At 39.1% G+C, this 18,894-nt stretch overlaps 2 protein-coding genes across 3 annotated transcripts in view; one reads left to right on the top strand and one right to left on the bottom strand.

Moving 5' to 3' along the window:
- The window catches only part of LOC137290711 (uncharacterized), an 88,484-nt gene that overhangs the window by 46,144 nt on the left and 23,446 nt on the right, over positions 1-18,894 (top strand). The gene's annotated exons all lie outside the window — the stretch shown is intronic.
- LOC137291106 (zinc finger protein 862-like) lies at positions 12,623-14,428 on the bottom strand. The gene has a single exon (XM_067822387.1). It carries the CDS (start codon positions 14,426-14,428, stop codon positions 12,623-12,625), a length of 1,806 nt encoding a protein of 601 aa, XP_067678488.1.

The raw sequence follows: 18,894 nt of genomic DNA, 5'->3' as shown, positions 1-18,894 counted from the left end.
CAAGTTACTGGGAATACCTGGCTGTCACGGCAACAGAGATGCAGAGTTCCTACATAATTTATTGCACTGTCAGTATGAGAGGGTTTACAGTGTGACTGAATTAATGACTGACCTCTCATCTTGAAGTGTCGCTGTTTTCCTTTTCATTCATCTAGTTTCTGAAAGAGAACTTTTGTTATCTTTTGTTTTCTGTGTTTCTATGGAAACAATCCTGCAAAATAAGATTGTCAGTTGGTATTTTATGGATATATTGCACTGGTACTCATCTGCAAGTACATGTTGTTTTATGGGGGTTTATGATGTGCTACCATGTTGTGGTTATTTTGGGTATAGATTAGATGCTGATGCAGCAGTACCGAGTGATTGTGGGAGGGATGACCTGTATCAGCAGGGCAAAGTGACCTACTGCTGGTCAGATTACATGCATTCATGCTAGGAGGGTAAGTATAAGAGAAACCAAAACAAAGAGGAGAAGACATTTGGGTTAAAACTCCACTAATTGTCTCCCTGACATTGTCACTCTTACTCTCACTCTCACTCACCCAACACCACAGTGGACAGCCATCTCAGAATTAGCATTTTCTCATCTACTAGACCAAAGAACACATGTTCCATTCAATAAATATTCTGATGTAGTGTCCTTTTCATCTTGCAAAGTTTATTTGTTACCAATGCAATCTTTTGGTGAGTTTAAAGCTGATACTGTTTATTGTTTGACTTGGAAGTTCCTATATAATTTTGTACTTCATACACACGCAGCTATTTCAAGAGAATATTGGTCCATGGTTAGAAAATGAATGTGGTTTTCATAGAGATAACTTGACAGTGTTGAATAGATCAAAGTTTGATACGGATCAATACTTTCACTTTGATGTTAGTCCAGATTGTGAGTACATGCTTGATTCATTCATGACATAAAGCCTTGTTAGCCAGTACGGCTGACATTCTGTTTCATGTTTTCATTGTGAAATGAAATGTCACTCCATTCTATTCAGAACAATGTGATATGCTTCGACTCTCATACAGTCTTACATGTTACATGTTTAGAAATCAATGCAAGCCCACAAGTTTTTGGGTGGATGAAGTTTTAGAGGGGTAATGTTGTGTAGTTCAGAATGTCACCAGCCTTGGTAGCTAATATGAGCTTGCTGAAAAACAATATTTACCTCTTCAGTGAAGTGACTATCTAATTTATTTCAGTTGTATAATAATAGGTTACCAATACATAATGTCAAGGTTTGGCCACTTTCACACCTAGAGTTTTGAGATGCTATACTAACTGCTATACTAACATATCACTGCTCTTGAGTGTTGGTTACAACAGTATTCTGGATGTGTGGCAGTTAGTGGTGGGACGATTCATTGATACGCAGTGATGCATTCATCAATGGGCTGTCAGCAGAGTGAATCGATACAGAGTTTTACATTGTCGTATATACCAATAGGATGCTTCAAATGGGCTGTGATACATCAATGTTTTACTTTCAGTATTGCCGAATTGTGACATCTTACAAGAAAGACTTTTGTTTGATGGTAAAATATATGCAAATACCTGCACTTGTGACAATACCTGTTATGTAAGAAATGTGACAAACACAACAGGGGACAACAGAAATTTTGAAATCCTGGCTGCTTGTAAAGCGGACTGAAGTGTAGCTGTTTAAAATTTGTTTATTCTGTAAAATGTATGTATTAACATCAATTGAAGATGATGTATAGCCAAAGGGTGTAGCAACTCACCTTGGCCAGGTGTAACATGAAGTGGCAAATATGAAGATACCTATGTCAGGGAACAGGTAATGCACAGGATTCTTCTGGTATTAACATCAGAGGAAGAGTGAGAGAAGAAATGAGCAGAGAGGAATGAAGTAAGAGATGCGTAATGTATTGGGAAATACATCTGGCTATAAACTCAACGGCATCTGTGTTGGATGACAGTGAGTAGTATGTCATGACAGTGAGCAATATGTCATGACAGTGAGCAATATGTCATGACAGTGAGCAGTATGTCATGACGGTGAGCAATATGTATTGACAGTTATGAGCAGTAAATGAAACCTTTGCATACTGACTACCTCATGGTAACTGACAAAGTTATTGTGCTACATGCTTTCAGTGTCTGCCATATGTTACTACAGTGGATTGAGTGATTTATGATTTATGGTGCTTTTTGCAGTATTCTAGCAATATTACGTCGTTGCACTCAAGAAATAGGCTTGTCTCATTGTAACCATGTGGATAATTGGACCAGTGTTTTTGTGATCGTGACAACTGCTTTATCCACTGGGCTTCTCCACCAACACGCATTGTAGTGGAAGAAAACTGCTTGAGAATATAGAACTCCAAATACAGAAGGTTGCAAGTGATTCTGAAATGCAGATTGATGACCACTTCATTTAAGATGAACTGACCACAGTTTTAGATCTTATTGCCACCAAGTGTGTGTATTGGTTTAACATAACATGACTAAAAGTACGATTGAATACTGGTTTTAGAAGCAAAGTATCTAATCGTAGATCAACTTCTGAATGAGCAATGAAACAATTAACGTTAAAGTCCTTTGGCCTAGAGTGAAGAGCTTTAGAGCTTTAACAATGGAAAGCAGCGGTTAGAGGACTGACAATTGTATATCTGATAACGATTTGCACCAAGCTCAGTCACTGCCTCTTGAACCTGACACACCTACACTTTACATATTTAATTATTGAGAGCAGGATGGTATTCTCCTGGTATTGTGTGTCCAGACTGATGGACTTAAAGACACTTGACCTGTTGTGAGCACTTGAGTAGTGGAAGTTGTTTTCTCCTGGGGCGATGAGTCCAGACTGATGGACTTAAAGACACTTGGCCTGTTTTGAGGACTTGAGTACTGGAACTTGTATTCTTGTATTGTCCTGGGACTGTGTGTCCAGACTGATGGCCTTGAGAACTCTTGGCCTGTTTTGAGGACTTGAGTACTGGAACTTGTATTCTCCTGGGAATGTATGTCCGGACTGATGGACTTAAAGACACTTGACCTGTTTTGAGGACTTGAGTAGCGGAAGTTGTATTGTCCTGGGAATGTGTTCCAGACTGATGGACGTAAATATAGTTGACATTCTTGAATACTTGTATTCTCGTGGGCTGATTTGTCCTGACTGGACAGACTTGAAAATGCTTGTTGTGAGTCTATGAATGCTGGGAGTCATTTTCTCCAAGGAACAAGGTGTCCTGATTATATGGATGTGAGGACACTAGGACTTATTGTATTGCAGTTGTATCTGTGTAATCTAGGAGTAGTTCTAACAGCTGAATACCCATGTTTGCTTGATTGCATTCATTGACTCCAACACAGAGCAAGCACGTACTCCCCTCTCTACTTGCTGTAGAATGTGTATGCTAATGTGTCCATATTGATAGACTTGGCAAAATGTATTTTAACAGATCGAGAATTCAACTGACTTGGTTGAATTTGAATGAGTTCAGTCACTACCTCATTGTAAGACTGTTACCAGTAAGGAAAACAGCTTTTTCCCACCCTGACAACCAACAGTGCTGAGTAAAGTTCAGTTCCAGGAGGCTGTAAATCCATAAAGAAATGGATAATTGACCTAAGACACAGTGACTGTAGGATCACATAAATGTGGAGGCTCTATGTTCGTCGAAAGGATTTATGTGTTGATTTATTGGAGGAAAAAAATGACATGAAAGTCAAGGCAGTCAATCAATAGACACTTCATACCCAGCCTGTCAATCAGTGCAGGAGCTGTTATGATAGACAGATCAGCTATTGACAAGGAATGACTTGCTGGTCACCAACACGAGTCAATTTGTCGCTTCCACTCCTGATTATTGTGTATATTGATTTAGCCTTGGATTGACGAAGCAGGTGGGATCATGGTGCAGTAGTGATGGTAATCACCTCCGCGATGGCCATGTTCATTACGTTAATGTATATTGACATCTTGTCATGGCTGGCCTTCGTTACTAACTTGTGTTATTGAAATATTAATCATTTAAAGCTGCTGCTAGGCATGTGACTTGATCCCTGTTGTTGCTGCGGAACAGACCACCGTTGGATTGTTGTTGACAGTGGAGTAGATGAAGAAAGTTTACAAGATGTCGAACATATACAAATGGACAGAACTATATGTCGTGGTGAAGATCAGAAGTAACATGAAACTGGACTGATTTCCCTGCATACATCTGCCGGACAGGGGGCGCTTCATTACTAATTCATCAGCTTAGTGAGACGCTGACCTGGAATATGACAGTTGGACAAATGACAAGGTGGGATTCTTCTTGTTATGTGAGAGGTCAGATCTCTACTGGACTTGCGGGGATCGCTGTCACAACTTCTGTGTGAAACTAACAGGGTGTAACTGGAACCTAATGTCATAATGGATGTAGAACTTCACCACAGTGAACACTAACCTGGGGTAAAATTACCATGTAATGTTCTCAGTGTGATTAATGTAATAAAACCAGGTCTTTTTGGAGAAAGTATTCAAGCAATATTTACTGGAGAGCTGTTTCAATAAGGAGATTTGTTCCGGAGGCATGTTAACAGCTTGTGAGGGTCTGGTAACAAATTGAAACTGTATTGGCTAGCCTAGAGCACTATCAGTCTTCACACTACGTGCTTGGTCAGCAGTTGAAACATGAAAGAATAATGGTGGAAGTCCACCTCCTGCTCTATATCAACTAGCCTGCCTTTATCAGTGGTTGTCGTGTCAATGGATAGAAAGGTGTTCTCCTCGCTTAACATATAATCTTGTACAGGTTTATGCTTTCAAGTTCTCATTGACATCTTGGGCTCACAATGAATCTGTGCTGACAGATACATATTTAACTGTGCTGGCTGCCAGAGGTGTTGTGTTCTCAGGGCACGTGTATGAAGGTGCCAGTGTGCTGGGTAATGCCTCTCCGCCTGCCCGTGCTCACACAGAAAGGTGTACATGGACTCAACATGGTGCCATATGACAGTCTCAAACTCAGGTTCCGAGGCACGCCCACTCAGGAGTTCCTGCTGGTTCAAGAGAGGCCCAAAATATGGTCAGTATACATAGGGCATCGTACCTGATCTGACAGGAGTTAACCCTTTGTATCCTGTCAATTTTACTCTATAGACTAATTCATAAGCATTGTATGGGAAGTGTTAGAAATTTAGGAGGTTCTTGTCATGAGCATAATGTTCAGGGTCTCAATAGTTTCAAAATTAAGAAGCTGTTGCAACAGACCTCAAATACCTTGGATCATAGTTGATTTTGACCACTTCATTCAATAAAAAAGTAACTGTTTGAAGAGTACAAATCAGACAATAGTAGCGGAATGCATTTGTGGTGTTCATAACACACATTGAGATTGATAATTGTGCTGTTTGAGATTGACATCTAGTGATTGAGGGGAAAACAAAGTGCCTTTGAACAGGTGATGTGGATCTTGGACATATATATGTATATATACACATATAATTATTGAGGAAACTATGACATATTTAAGACTTTATTTAGTCTTGAGTTATTGATAGAGAGAAAGAAGCTGACTACTGGGTGAATTGCTGTTTGGTCTGTATGGTTGATATTACGATTAGTCTCTGACAGATAGGGATGGAGCATATTACTGATGTGTTACAATTTTCAGTGCTTATCATTATGTATCAGTTCATTTTTGTTTCATTTACTGGTCAATGTCAAGAGTGACAAGTCGAAATATGATTTAGAACAGATGAATCAATTCACCGACGTCCTCTGATATATATTGTGTTTATTACACATGTATTGTGGCCAGAACCACAGCGAACCAAACAATGAACTTACGGAAAATATGCAGGGAAAGTCTGATGCATGGGGCTGTTAGTATTTAGGTTCATGATAAACTATAGATGGAAGAATACATATAGTATATCGTAGCATGTATTGCAATGCATGAATAATTCTTGCAGTGAATTGCAATGCATACAGTTAGCTCTTGAAGGAGTATACATAGAGGTCTTTCAGTTTTACCGACACATGTTTTCTGTTTTATTGACTCATGTATGGGGTTTTGTATGCCCTGTATTGTAGAAATACATTTGGATAACTTAAGACCTGTGAATCCTATGTGTAATTTCTAACATGTTGTGATGTTATACCCAAATAAGGGTATAACAATGAGACTATGTTGATATTCAGTGCTATCAGTTACCAGGCATGACTTAGTAGTTAATTTGCTTACCTATCAGTTACCAGGCATGACTTAAGGGTTAATTTGCTTACCTATCTGTTTGGCTTTTCATGAAGGAATCCATCTCATGGAAGTGAATGAAATAGCATCTGCCCGGCGGCCCGCTGCTTGCTAGTTACATGGCGGGCTTACAACTTTATGTTATAGCCGGCCCTCTGGGCCAATCCATTTTCCATGGGTATGCATTTTACCGCATCATTAACAACAGATGATATTTTGAATATAGTTTACAACTGTGGTAGATGTCTGTATGTATAGTTCATGATCAGTCAAGCCCTAACCTCTACTGATCAGCCTACCCTCTTATCTAACACTAAACATGATTGGTTAAGGAATGCTTTCAGTGACCAAGTTGTTTTCAGTGACCAAGTGAAATTTGCTATTGGGCATGTTTACTTTTCACAAAGAGAGTTACAAATTCCCTGTGCCATTGCATGAAGAACATGTAGAGACCATTCTTGCCAAAGATACTGATCATTCTAACGTTGTCTGTCTCATTCAGAATGCAGCGACACTACACAAATCAACAGGGACCACCAAGTTCTGCTTGGTAAAATTTGCTTTTAGCAAATGTTGAAGTTTACCTCAGTATAAGTGATAACCGTTTGATAACGGTATTTTAACACCTTACCTCAGTTTTCTATTTTTAATATAGGGCTGGTTACATGTTCTCAGGGCCAGCAACTTTTTTCATTTATCAGCCTGGTTGGCTTCCTGTTTTTTTTAGGAGTTTCATACATTCGGGTGAAATGTTCATAATGACTCTTTTCAGCAGTGAATTTTAAATGCTGATAACAGCATATTTTACATTAACGAGATGACTAAACACCAGAGGGTCCTTAAATGAGTAAAAAGCATTATATTTTACAATGTATCGTCTTTTTGCAGTACATAGCAGGGACAGATACAGCATTTTGAGAAAGGGATGCACAGTTCAGAATGAGGGAGCACAGTTCATTTTCACCCGTTTCCATGAGCGTTTCAATAGACATTTAATGAATGTTCAGGAGAAAAGGGGGAGTACAAAACAGAGGTGTACACCCTTGCCCCCCTCCTCTGGATCTGCCAATGCATAGGAACGAGGCATGCTCAAGTAGTCTTATTTCGTCCCAAGTAATAGTAGCTGTTGTATTGTTACTATATAGGTAAACCATCCTCCTCCGGGAAACCATGGCATTGTCACAACTTGATGCCATCAGCTGTCCGTTGCCATGCAGTTTGACACCCCAGTGCTGACCCACACCAAAACTTATAGGTCTACTTTCAAAAGTGTCAGTACAATCATCATTAATTCAGAGTTCCATGATTAATAGCAGTGATCACAGTTTATCAGAACTGCCTGTTAAACTCCTTGTCAATAATTGATGTCAGTTACCCAGTTAAATAGAAACTTATCTCATTAGTGAGTGAGTTTAGTTTTTCGCTGCACTCAGCAATATTCCAGCAATATGGCAGCAGTCTGTAAATAATCGAGTCTGGACCATCAACTCATTACCCTTTGACAGCAGATTTTCATAGTGTTTTTAAGACAAAGGTGAATGTGGTTTTTTGATAATCTATTTAGCTGCTATTTTGTTCGGCTGTTCTGTATGGAAGTGTTTGTGTTAGCTGGATGTGTGAGTAGGACATCCTCTGGAGAATAAGAAAAGAACACACTGAATGTACTGAGAAGGGGATCAATATTTCACCATATACTGTCAACCTAGGTGTGTACAGACTTAAGTGTAGAAGTGTAAACCCAGTACATGGATACAGTGTGTGAAGCTGACTGCCTCGTGTTCCCCGTTCAATATTGCTGGAATATTGTGACAGAAAGCCATATTCACTCACTCACTCTCGTAAACCGAGCAAGGGAATTTGGAAACAATGGGTTCCCAGTAAGTTCTTCTTGTAACCAGCAAGGGAATCACTAGAGAATAGGTTCCAAGTGGACTCAACTTGTAACCCCAGGAGGATTCTGGGAAGACTGATTGTTCTGGTCTAGACTAAATTGTGTACAGACTAACATGATATATGATTACCGTTACACAATGCCATGATATATCTATATTACTGCTGACTATGGAAGTCTCATCATCAGATTCATGAAAAACCTGGTTCTCTTTTTTAAATTTGTAATGTGTGATTGTAACAATTCCCCAAAGCTTCAGTCCCTCGAGATATTTTGTGTCACAGTCTGAGTATTGTATCATAGGTTCACATGTTAATTTAACCTTGTTTCATTTCTGTTGATGATGGAATATGTCTCCCGATGGCAGGTGTCAAAGTTTTGTGTATGGCACGGTCTATTATATAACAACTTCACTATTAGCCCTGAATTCATTTTGTAAGGCATGCTTTGTGGCAGATAGAACTGGTAAGTTGTCAGGTGTCTCAACAGTGACTGCATCACATTCAAAAGTCACCAAGGAGTAACTGAACAAAGCCGACAATAAATATGGCACTGAATGTTGTTATAATTCAAAGACCCAGTTACTATTTGACTTTTTGTTATTCAAACCCTGATTCATATCTGAGTAATCTGACATCATTTTCAACATTTGCTTCAAGATCTTGTCATCAAATATATTAACTGTGAGAGGAAGAAATTCCAATTCTTTTGAGGTTACATTCCAGGAGAGTTCTATTGTTGCAAAGGTCATTTCAATTTCCAAACCATGTTTTCCATGGAGTCATAACTAGCTGTGAGTAAACACTATTCATACACTGATTGCTTTGCAGTATCATAATCAATTCATTTCAAGTTAATAAAGGCACTTTCCGTGTGTGTGTGTGCTCACACAACAATAGGAGACATTGCATTCATAATGCTGTGAGCCTAATCATTCAGTTAGTAGCTGACCACAATCATACAATTAACAGACCTATGAAGATCTGGAGTAGAATAGGTCTTCAGCAACCCATGCATTACCACACAATGCACAATCATAAGAGGCAACTAACGGAATCGGGCGGCCACTCACTGACTTGGTTGACATGTATGATTGGTTCTCAGATAGATGCTCCTGCTGTTGATCACTGGATTTTCTGTTCCAAACTTGATTATTTACAGACGGCTGCCACATTGCTGGAATGTTGCTGAGTGTGGCATAAAACTAAATTCATTTATACAACTAATAACCATATTAATCAGGTAGGATAATAGACTCACTATAGACAGTCATGCTGGTTATTGCATACTTTCCTCATTTCAGATAGAGCCTTCTTAGTGATCATAAGCCTATGACTGTCATAAGTCTATGTTAAGGATCATCTTACAATATATAGTGGAATCTGTCATTACCGACATCTGCCCAATCCGTCAAGTTGTCAACACCAGCATAAAGTCTCAGTTCCACCCGTGGCTTGTACATTCATCACTAGCTCTACAATCCAGCACGCTGTCTAGACCAGACTATTTCTTTAGTCCCTGTGAGTACCGGTTAAGGCAGCTTCCACTGTAAATGAAAAGTGTTGTTGGGTCCTGTGTGGAAATGTCTACATTCACATTGCTTTTTGCTTCTTGGGTTTGAATGGAAAAGGATCAGGTCATTCATCTTTGTGGTAACTTTTTGTGTGGTGTGTAATTTGGAAGGATCATGTTGCTAGCTGCACCTGTTCCAACGTACTTAAGGATCGTGCCGTTCAAGCTGTCTAAGTGATTTGCCCTGTGAGGTCTTACAATCTGTTTCACTAGGAACCACATGTTCTTTATCTTTATAGTGTTATTCAGTTTACAAATTGTGTTTACTAGGCTAAAATTAGTGTATAGAAATCAACTTGTCAGTCTGTGCCAACATCGTTTGAATCAACTGGTCTGAACTTGCATCTTCGCAGTTTTACTACTGTAGTTTAGTCTTAACGGACTAACGTACTGATTCTCCTAGGCTGAAAACATACGCTGTGGAGGAGTGGCTGAAGTTGGAGACTGACTTGTTACCAATTGAGTTTTTAGATCCAACTCAGAAGTGGCCTTCACCAACACATGCTTGTAACAGGTTACTAATGGTATCTGGTGGTCAAGCTCACTCACTTGGTTCACACATCATTGTATCCCATTTGCATTGATTGATGCTCATGCTGTCAATCACTGGTCAGGTCCAGACTTGCCTAATTTACAAACCACTGCCATGTGGTTTGAATACTGCTGAGTGTGGTGTTATTTTTAAAGATTAATTTTGAAGTAACACATTTTTTATTGACATATCCAGTGTTCTCACTTTCATTATGTCTGTGTAATACCTATGTAATACTAGAAACATAGCTGGAGATGAAGTTAGGTGAACTCACGTTTAATGTCACATTCAGTGTTTACACAATCATATAGCACCATTGCAATGCATGGCCTGAGTGTGCAGTTACTTATCCATGTCTGGAATACAGTTGAATTGTGATAGCCCACCCTACTGAGGCACAGATTACCAACTCCAAGCCAGCCAGTTTTATCCCCTTGTTTCTAAGTGCCAGACAAGTACTTGTTCTCTAGGGTTAAATTTAGTGTGTCGAGAATGAACAAAAGGCAGCAGAGAGAAAGCAACAGTGACAGCAACAGTGACAGCAAGTGCTTGTTCTCTTGGTTTTCATGCAATGTGGCAAGAAAAGTGTAACAATGACTGCACATGCTTGTGTTCTTGGGTTACATTACATGAAACAAACAGCAGTAATGACAGCATGTGCTAGAGTTGTTTGGTTTCATGAAGTGTGGCATGGAAGTATACCAATGACAGCACATGCTTATGTTCTTGGGTTACATTACATGAAACAAACGGCAGTAATGACAGCACGTGCTAGAGTTGTTTGGTTTCATGAAGTGTGGCATGGAAGTATACCAATGACAGTACATGCTTGTGTTTTTGGGGTACATTACATGAAACAAGACGGCAATAATGACAGCATGTGCTAGAGTTGTTTGGTTTCATGAAGTGTGGCATGGAAGTATACCAATGACTGCACATGCTTGTGTTTTTGGGGTACATGATTAGAGGAGAAAAAAGATAACAACATATGCTTCAGCATGTGGAAATCTTGTGTCTTTTCATACCTCATTTGTATATTAATATTAAGGAACTATGATGGTGTGGTCACATGTAAAAGATGAACAGTTTGAAATTCAATTAGTTTCAGAACAAATATGGCCAGTGTAATTCTAACACGGGAAAACTGTGCCTTGGCAGCAATTTTCTGAAAAGGATCTTGCACAAAGAATAATTTCAGTGCAGCAAATGATTTGCTTAATTACTCAGAAACAATGTCATTTGTTAGAGTGGTGCAAATGGGCTTATGGGAAATGGGAGTTAGTGTTGGGAATTGGTGAGAATTTCATTTTGTTTCATCTGTCATGGAAATGATTGGTTAGCCTCATCATCATCTTCTCCTGTTGATGTTTCTTCCTGCACAAAAATACAGGAAATAATACATTCATTGCTTTGCAAATTGCACAAAATGTTTTTGCAAACTTCAGATTTTAAGAATGTCTAGTGTGTTTGGAACATAAATTTCCTGTAGCCTTTATGATAAAGTCAGTCATGACAAGTAAAATGCATGTAGTGCTTGTGAAATACAATCAACAAAATAAAACTTGTGAAAAATGTTGTTAATGCAAAGCAGTGTTCCAAAATAGTTTATGTTTGATTATGAAAAACATGATCGCTTGCATGGTTGTTTAGTCATAGCGACCAATCGTTGATTATTTCAATTAATCAGACCTCCACCGAAAGGGAGCCTTACCTGTGCAAGTCAGACACTCTGCTAATGAAGACATTATGCTTGCAAATATTTGGAAAAAATGACATTCATTATCCTCACATTTGGAATTTAAGTTAGTGTTTGGTGGGTACATCTTCTACAGGTCTATATTCAAGCTGTAAGATAATCTCCTGATGCTCATTATTACTGACCTAGGGCATATCACCAAATTGCTGTGTGATAACTTATCATAGTGTTACTAAAGACATGGGTGAGATAATCTCAGGTTGTATGTGAGGGGTGTGAGGCTGTTATCGTCCATCTCCCATAGATCTCCACCACAGCTTGTCCCCAGTGCACAGAGGAATGAAACTGTTTGACAGGTATATTAAAGCTTGTGATTTGGATGATACCGACTTGATATTGTATGTAATTTGAGACTGAAGGATTGCCAACAGATTATATACAGAGCTGCAACATACAGAGATTTTGACGGTACAAAGAACTAATATGAAGTACAAGCGATTTGATTATGGGTAGAAGTATTCAGCTACACTAAAGAAGTTTTGACTCGAAGAAAATATGTTTTGACAGCTATTTCCTCAAACAAATAAAGATTGCTTGTCTGCCCTACTGATCGATTTGTGGGGTAGCCTAGTGGTTAACACGTTTGCATGTCACGCTGAAAATCTGGTACAGAACAGTCTCTGACTCTCATATTGTTGAAAAGTAATTTAAATCAATACCAGTATGATTACTCTAAGGCTTTATGCATCTCTGGACTGGTGGTGGACTTGAAACAGTGTGGATATGGCAAAGATATGCCTGCTTGCTCGTGAAGACCATGCCCCTTGACATGTCTTGTACCTTTACAGCCTGTTGTCCACTCTTTGATTGCTGACCTGGGGTCGAAGTCTTTGAGGGACTTGGGCCCATGTGTCATAATTGTCAGGATATTGTTGAGGTTATCTTGACTGAGAACTGATCTGTGAGAGGATTTGACAAGATTCATAGATGAGAACAGCCTCTCACAAATTGCGGTGCAGGGGCTGATTGTAAACATAAGTTCAACAATTTTCAAGAAAACCTTGAAACACTGGGGTCTACTAAACAGCAGGTTTGAGTAGCAATCATACACTGTTTTTTTACAGTTCTTTAAGTATCCTTTAAGAGTGGTGAACTCGTCTTTGATTCTTGTCTTCTCTTCATCTGTGAATAGTGGATGGTAATGTTCAAGTAAGGCATCTATCTCCTCACACCCATACACTGAAAGACTGCACCTATCAGTGGGCCACTCTGTGTAGTCTAGTACTTTGAAGTATTTCAGTGGAGCTTGACTGAAACATTCAAACCTTTTGTCAATATATTTCACAATTCCATCAATGAGTGAATTGAAGAACATGTCCTGTTTGAAGTTTACATGTTTTGATTGTCCAATCAGTTGAATCACACCATCAAAAGTACCATCTTGGGGTGAGTAGAGATCCATGAAGGCTTTCAGGTTTTCTCCTGTTTCTGGCTGTACCTTTAGTTGGGTAAGTTTCAACATAACACCTTCAATTTCCTGGGACACTGTAGTGACAAGAAGGTCTTCCTTTTGGAACACAAGAGATACTTCAGTGAGTAAAGGGAGCACATCCAACAGAATAAACAAAGTCTTAATGAAAGTCACAGTTTTTATTTTTGCAAGCCAGCCCTTTGCTTTAGAGCTCTGTTCAGTTCGTCCAGTAGCAACAGTTTCAAAGTGTTGTATCACTGAATGAAGACTTGTCCTCAGAGCCCTTACAGCTCTCTCTTTGCTAGCCAACCATCTCACATTTTTCACATCACTCAAATGAACCAAATCTGTTTCAAAGATCTGAGAAATAGTTTTAAGTTCTCTTCTCATTTTGGGGCTATTATGGTAGAATTTAAATATCTGTTTAAATACCTCTTCAAAATTTTTCAATGGCAACAGGCCCTTTACTGCATCCAACACTGACAATTCGAGCTTGTGTGCTACACAATGAACAGGTACAACGTAAGGAGCTTCTCGTGTGATCTTTCCTGCAACTCCAGAACGGTTACCCATCATAACAGATGCACCATCAAAGTTTGCAGACACTAGTTTGGGCCCCTCACAGTCATGTGATACAAGCTTTTCATAACTAATATCATTCATTTCAAGAGCAGTTTTTATTCCATCCAACACCCCATCAGCAGTAGCATGATTTAGAGTTACAACTGCAGCATGGAATGAAACTGGAACGCCATGGCTTACATAACGAATAAACACAGTTTCCTGTTCAAGAATTGCCGAGTCAGTACTCCCATCACTAAGAATGGATACATAGTTTGCTTCATTAATATCTGATTGGAAGTCTTTTTTCAAACTATGTGAAATTGCTTGAATAAACTTGCTCGCACCATCAATGTTTCTGTAATTATGCCCTATGTCCACACCAACCCTGTCAAGTAAGTCTAAGTGCATTGCAAAATCACTTAGTGGTTTTCCTTTGCTGGCAATGAGAAATGCTGTCACAAACAGTTTCTCAATTTGATCGTAATTCTTCTTGTCCATGTTTTTAAAACACTTCAAAGGTTTCCCGTCTCTCTCTACTTTATCGCAGCTTGCCCCAACCTCCAAATCACCGGTTTCACCGCTATGAATATAATATGACAAACACTCGGCATGAACGGCTGAACTGTCTTGGATTTTCAGATATTCTACTCTGAATTTTGAACACCCACTGACAAAAGTGTTCTTTACCCCATGTCTCGTGGATACAGACGGAAATCGCGCACAATATTCACAAGTCATAATGTCTTTTTCTTCGTTGTAAAGTAACCACGGCCATTTTGAACACCAAGACTTCTGAAACTGTCTACACCGTTTCTCGTTGTCGTACTTTTTATCTTTAGATTGTTTGGTGCAAACCTCGGCTTCGGTGTCATCACCCAAGGCCTTCCTTTTCACCCCTGTGTCCGATTGTAAAAAACTGTCCATCAGTTTCTGTGACATGTTTTTTTTTCATAAAACACGAGGCAGTCGTCTGCTATTCAGCCGCAGTCTGACAGTTCACTCAAACGTGCCTGCCGGCTCTCTTGTCAGTGATTGGTCAGTTATTTATAAAAATGCTCGCTTCGGTTTCCAATAGCTTTACTGCGAGGCCCCGATCGGGGAGGGATAAATAGCAAAGAAAGATAACTCTAGTTTATTATCATTGCGAAAGTTCCCTCATTTTGCTCTCGTATCGTCTCACATTTACCTGTTGCAGTAATTGCAGTAATTATCAGGTAGCCCACGGGCAAGTAAGATATCATTATTTATACGCCCGAAATGAAATCTGCCTTGTCCCGGGCGTCGGGCGATGGGATTTTTGAACCCCTGATAGGTACTATGTGTGAAGCCCATTTTTGATGACCCTGCCATGATATTACTTGAATATTGCTACAAGCAGCATAAAACTAAACTCAATCACCTACTGATCCATTTGTTGTTGTCCGCGTTATTCCATGTTTGATGTCAGTTCAGCTAGTATGCTGATCCTCAAGGGTCTCCCTCAAGACTCTCTTTCTTTATTCCATGTTTGATGTCAGTTCAGCTAGTATGCTGATCCTCAAGGGTCTCCCTCAAGACTCTCTTTCTTTATTCCGTGAACAATCATCATCATATCTCCTTTAGGCCTTGACCCTCTGCTCGTTCTTTATATAAGTCACTGTGGTCTTGTTGTGTTAATTGTTTTTTTCTGGTCCCTATGATGACTGTTTCCATAATCTGTGCTCACAAAAACTGTATTCTGTTTGACAAGTTGTATGTGGTTTCCACAGATAGCCGAACAATCAGAGTCATGTCTCCTTCTGGCCTTGTACCCCTGAGTACTGTTCAGTATGTTCAGAAAGCATGGTCGCCTAGATGTTACTAATGTATGGCCACTCTAATGGAGCACTAGTACCAGAAACTAGACCATTTTTTTTTGTTTCTTTCTAGTTTTATTGCAGTCAGTAATATTCCAGCTATATGGTAGCGATCTGTAAATAATCAAATCTGGACCAGACAGTCCAGTGATTGACAGCATGAGCATCAATCTACACAATTTGGATATGGTGAGTATGACCACCCAATCCCATTGGTTGCCTCTTACGACAAGCATAGATTGCTGAAGATCATTCCAAATCCAGATCTTCACAGGTGCATTCTGATTCAGTTAGACAAGATGCATAGTGGTGACACAGGTATATGCGTCTCACACTCTTATACAAGGGCATATGACTTGAGATGAAACAAAGACTTCTAAAAGTATAGTGTAAATACTTTATCTAGATGCTTCTCTCGATAGTAATTTGTGATACAATACACTATACCATACAGACAAACCCAAATGTTTTTTCTGTAAACATGCCATACTTTATGTCATGAAATGAGAAATCAGTAGAACATACTTCATACATTAGAGTCAGGTATGGCTTGCACACTATTGTACAAAGCATTTGTAGAAAAAGCACTTTATAATTCATTTTCAGTGTATTATAACACTTGTATCATAGTGGATCAATGTATGGTTTATGACACTGAAAGCTAAGAGGCCTGTCTGTCATGGCACTTTGCAAGAGATACACACACTTTCAAACACTTGTTTCCCAGTCCTGTTCATTGTTCATATGCAGATGGAAATTTCAAAAACGAATAAGTTGGCAAAATAAGTAAGTAAAATAAGTATTGGAATTTCACCAAATGTTATCTGAATCATTTCCCTGTTCCTGGTTAAATATGTTTCTACATTGTCTGGTGGATATTCACCTTTTGAGTCTGTGGGAGAATAACACTGATTGTTTGCGTAGCTGCACACCTGGAATTTCACCTGAATGATTGATGAAGTCAAAAGTACATCTCATGGTAATCATCTGGAGGTACATGACTGCCTCCATGTTTTTGTGGATAAGTGTCTCCGTCATGATGAAGCTCTAATCTGGGTGGCCATGACACTGTGTGTGGTGCTTGGTATTAGGGGATTGCAACAAGACTGGTTGGCTTCTAGTCACTCAGTGCCTGAGTGAGGTACTTATGTAAAACTGTGCAGTGCTATCTAGATGACAGGTAAACTGTATAAATCTGCTGTAGTCCAGATCATTCTAGAATCAATACACAGTCCAACCTGCCTATTGCAGTAGTGTTGTAGGAGGTTAAACCCTGTTTCTTACTTAGAACATTGTAACATGATTGATTTAAAAGGGATAATATGGATAAAAGAGTTCCTCTTTGAAAAAGTGACCCTATCTTATTATTCTCCACAGCAGTGTGTTTTGTAGGGGGGTGGTATTAAAATGGACTCCGTCCGTGCATCTGTCCATGCCTCCGTGCACATTTGTCTTTTCCGGAGCATAACTTTCAAACTGTTGAATATTATTTCACCAGACATAGCTCATAGATAGATCTGATGGAGTACTGGTGCCTTTTGGCTGCTTTGGAATACAGAATAAAATATTTTTATAGATGGCAAAAGGTTCAACTTTGAATTGGTGGGTGTGCTGTTTTCCTGAGGAGAACTTTAAAACTGTTCACTGTTTCTTCACCAAACTTGGCTCACAGGTAGATTTGCTGGTGTACTGGTGCCTTTTAGAAGTTTTGGATTTCTGAATAAAATATATGTGTGTTTTTATGTGTGTTATTGTGTTACAACAAGTTTGACTTTGACTGAATGTGGTGTAGAACTTTCAATATTTCATCACCAAACTTGGCACATAGATCGGTCTGGTGGTGTACTGGTGCCTTGCGGTAGTTTTGGAATTCTGAATACAATATTTTCAATATACTCCTTCCACTTTGTCAAAACATATGACATCTTAACAAGTAGATATATTCATGAAGAGAATTTTGCCACTGCTGGGGATATTGATTACTTTGTCTTCTTGTTATACCATGAAAAGTTAGATTGTTCTCACTGTCCTTAAATCAGTCTTTGTGAAAAAGCTTTTGGAGAAAAAGCAACCCGGTTTCATCACTTGAAAAGAATGTGTCTATTCCTGAGTTCACTGAGTCCAGTAAAGACAATTTTGTCACACCACAACTTTAACACCAACGGTTTCAATCTGTTTGACTCCCAGGGTGTAGAGTTTAATAAAAGTTTTTCAGGCCTTGTATGCCCAGCTTTAATAATTGTCCTTATCTGTACAAAAAATTCCAACCAAAAGATCTCTAAAAGCTAAGTTGTGGTCTGAGGGATCTTCAGTAGGTTTGCTGGAGATGCCAATACTACCTGAATATAAAAAAAAAAACCAGTTTATCCTGTCGTGTCCAACTCTGTCTTAGTATTTACCATAAGTGAATGTGCTGATTTTTACTAAATGCTGTACCATTTTTATTTGTGTATGTTATGTTAAGCGTAATCACTCATTAGAAAGGGTTGTGGGGTAGCCTAGTGGTTAAAGTGTACGCTGAAGTCCTGGGTTCAATTCCCCACATGGGTACGAAAGGTCAAGCCCAGTTTTGGTGTCCCTCGCTGTGATATTGCTGGAACATTGCTAAAATCAGCGTACAACTAATTGGCTCATTTGAAGCAGTACTCATGTGCAAGTTAAATTTTTGTACAATGGAAGCAGTCAAAACAGCATCTGTCCAATCTGGCAAGTTGTCAACAATGGCACAACATCTCAGTCCCATTCGTAGCTTGTACATTTTCCATGAGCTCTACATTCTGGCACATTGTCAGATTGTTTCTTCAGTCCCAATGAGTGCTGGTTTAGACAGCTTCCACTGTATTTAATGTGTTTCCACACTGATGTTTAGCCCAATATTTGGTAAATAAACATATAACAAAAAACACACAACTATTGAGTAACAGTATCATGTAGATATCAAGGTTTTTCATAGCATAACAAAATGTGTTAGAGCTGCATGTATATGTTGTCATCCTATGTGAAGTTTTAATGATTACAAAGTTTGTTAGAGGTAAGGCTTGAAAAGTTACAAAGGCTAGGTTCCGTTATTGATTGGAGTTGCACCGGATCGATAGAGACGACTCATTAACCAAGCTTCAATGAAGACAG

This window comes from Haliotis asinina, chromosome 7 (genome assembly GCF_037392515.1).
Source record: "Haliotis asinina isolate JCU_RB_2024 chromosome 7, JCU_Hal_asi_v2, whole genome shotgun sequence".
In the NCBI taxonomy this organism is placed as follows: Eukaryota; Metazoa; Mollusca; class Gastropoda; order Lepetellida; family Haliotidae; genus Haliotis; species Haliotis asinina.
Note: the sequence above shows the minus strand (reverse complement) of the source record. Positions and strands in the feature narration are given on the sequence as shown.

Bases quoted from the DNA above. Each gene is read 5' to 3' on its own strand.
- LOC137291106 (XM_067822387.1), bottom strand. From the start codon at position 14,428: ATGGACAAGAAGAATTACGATCAAATTGAGAAACTGTTTGTGACAGCA.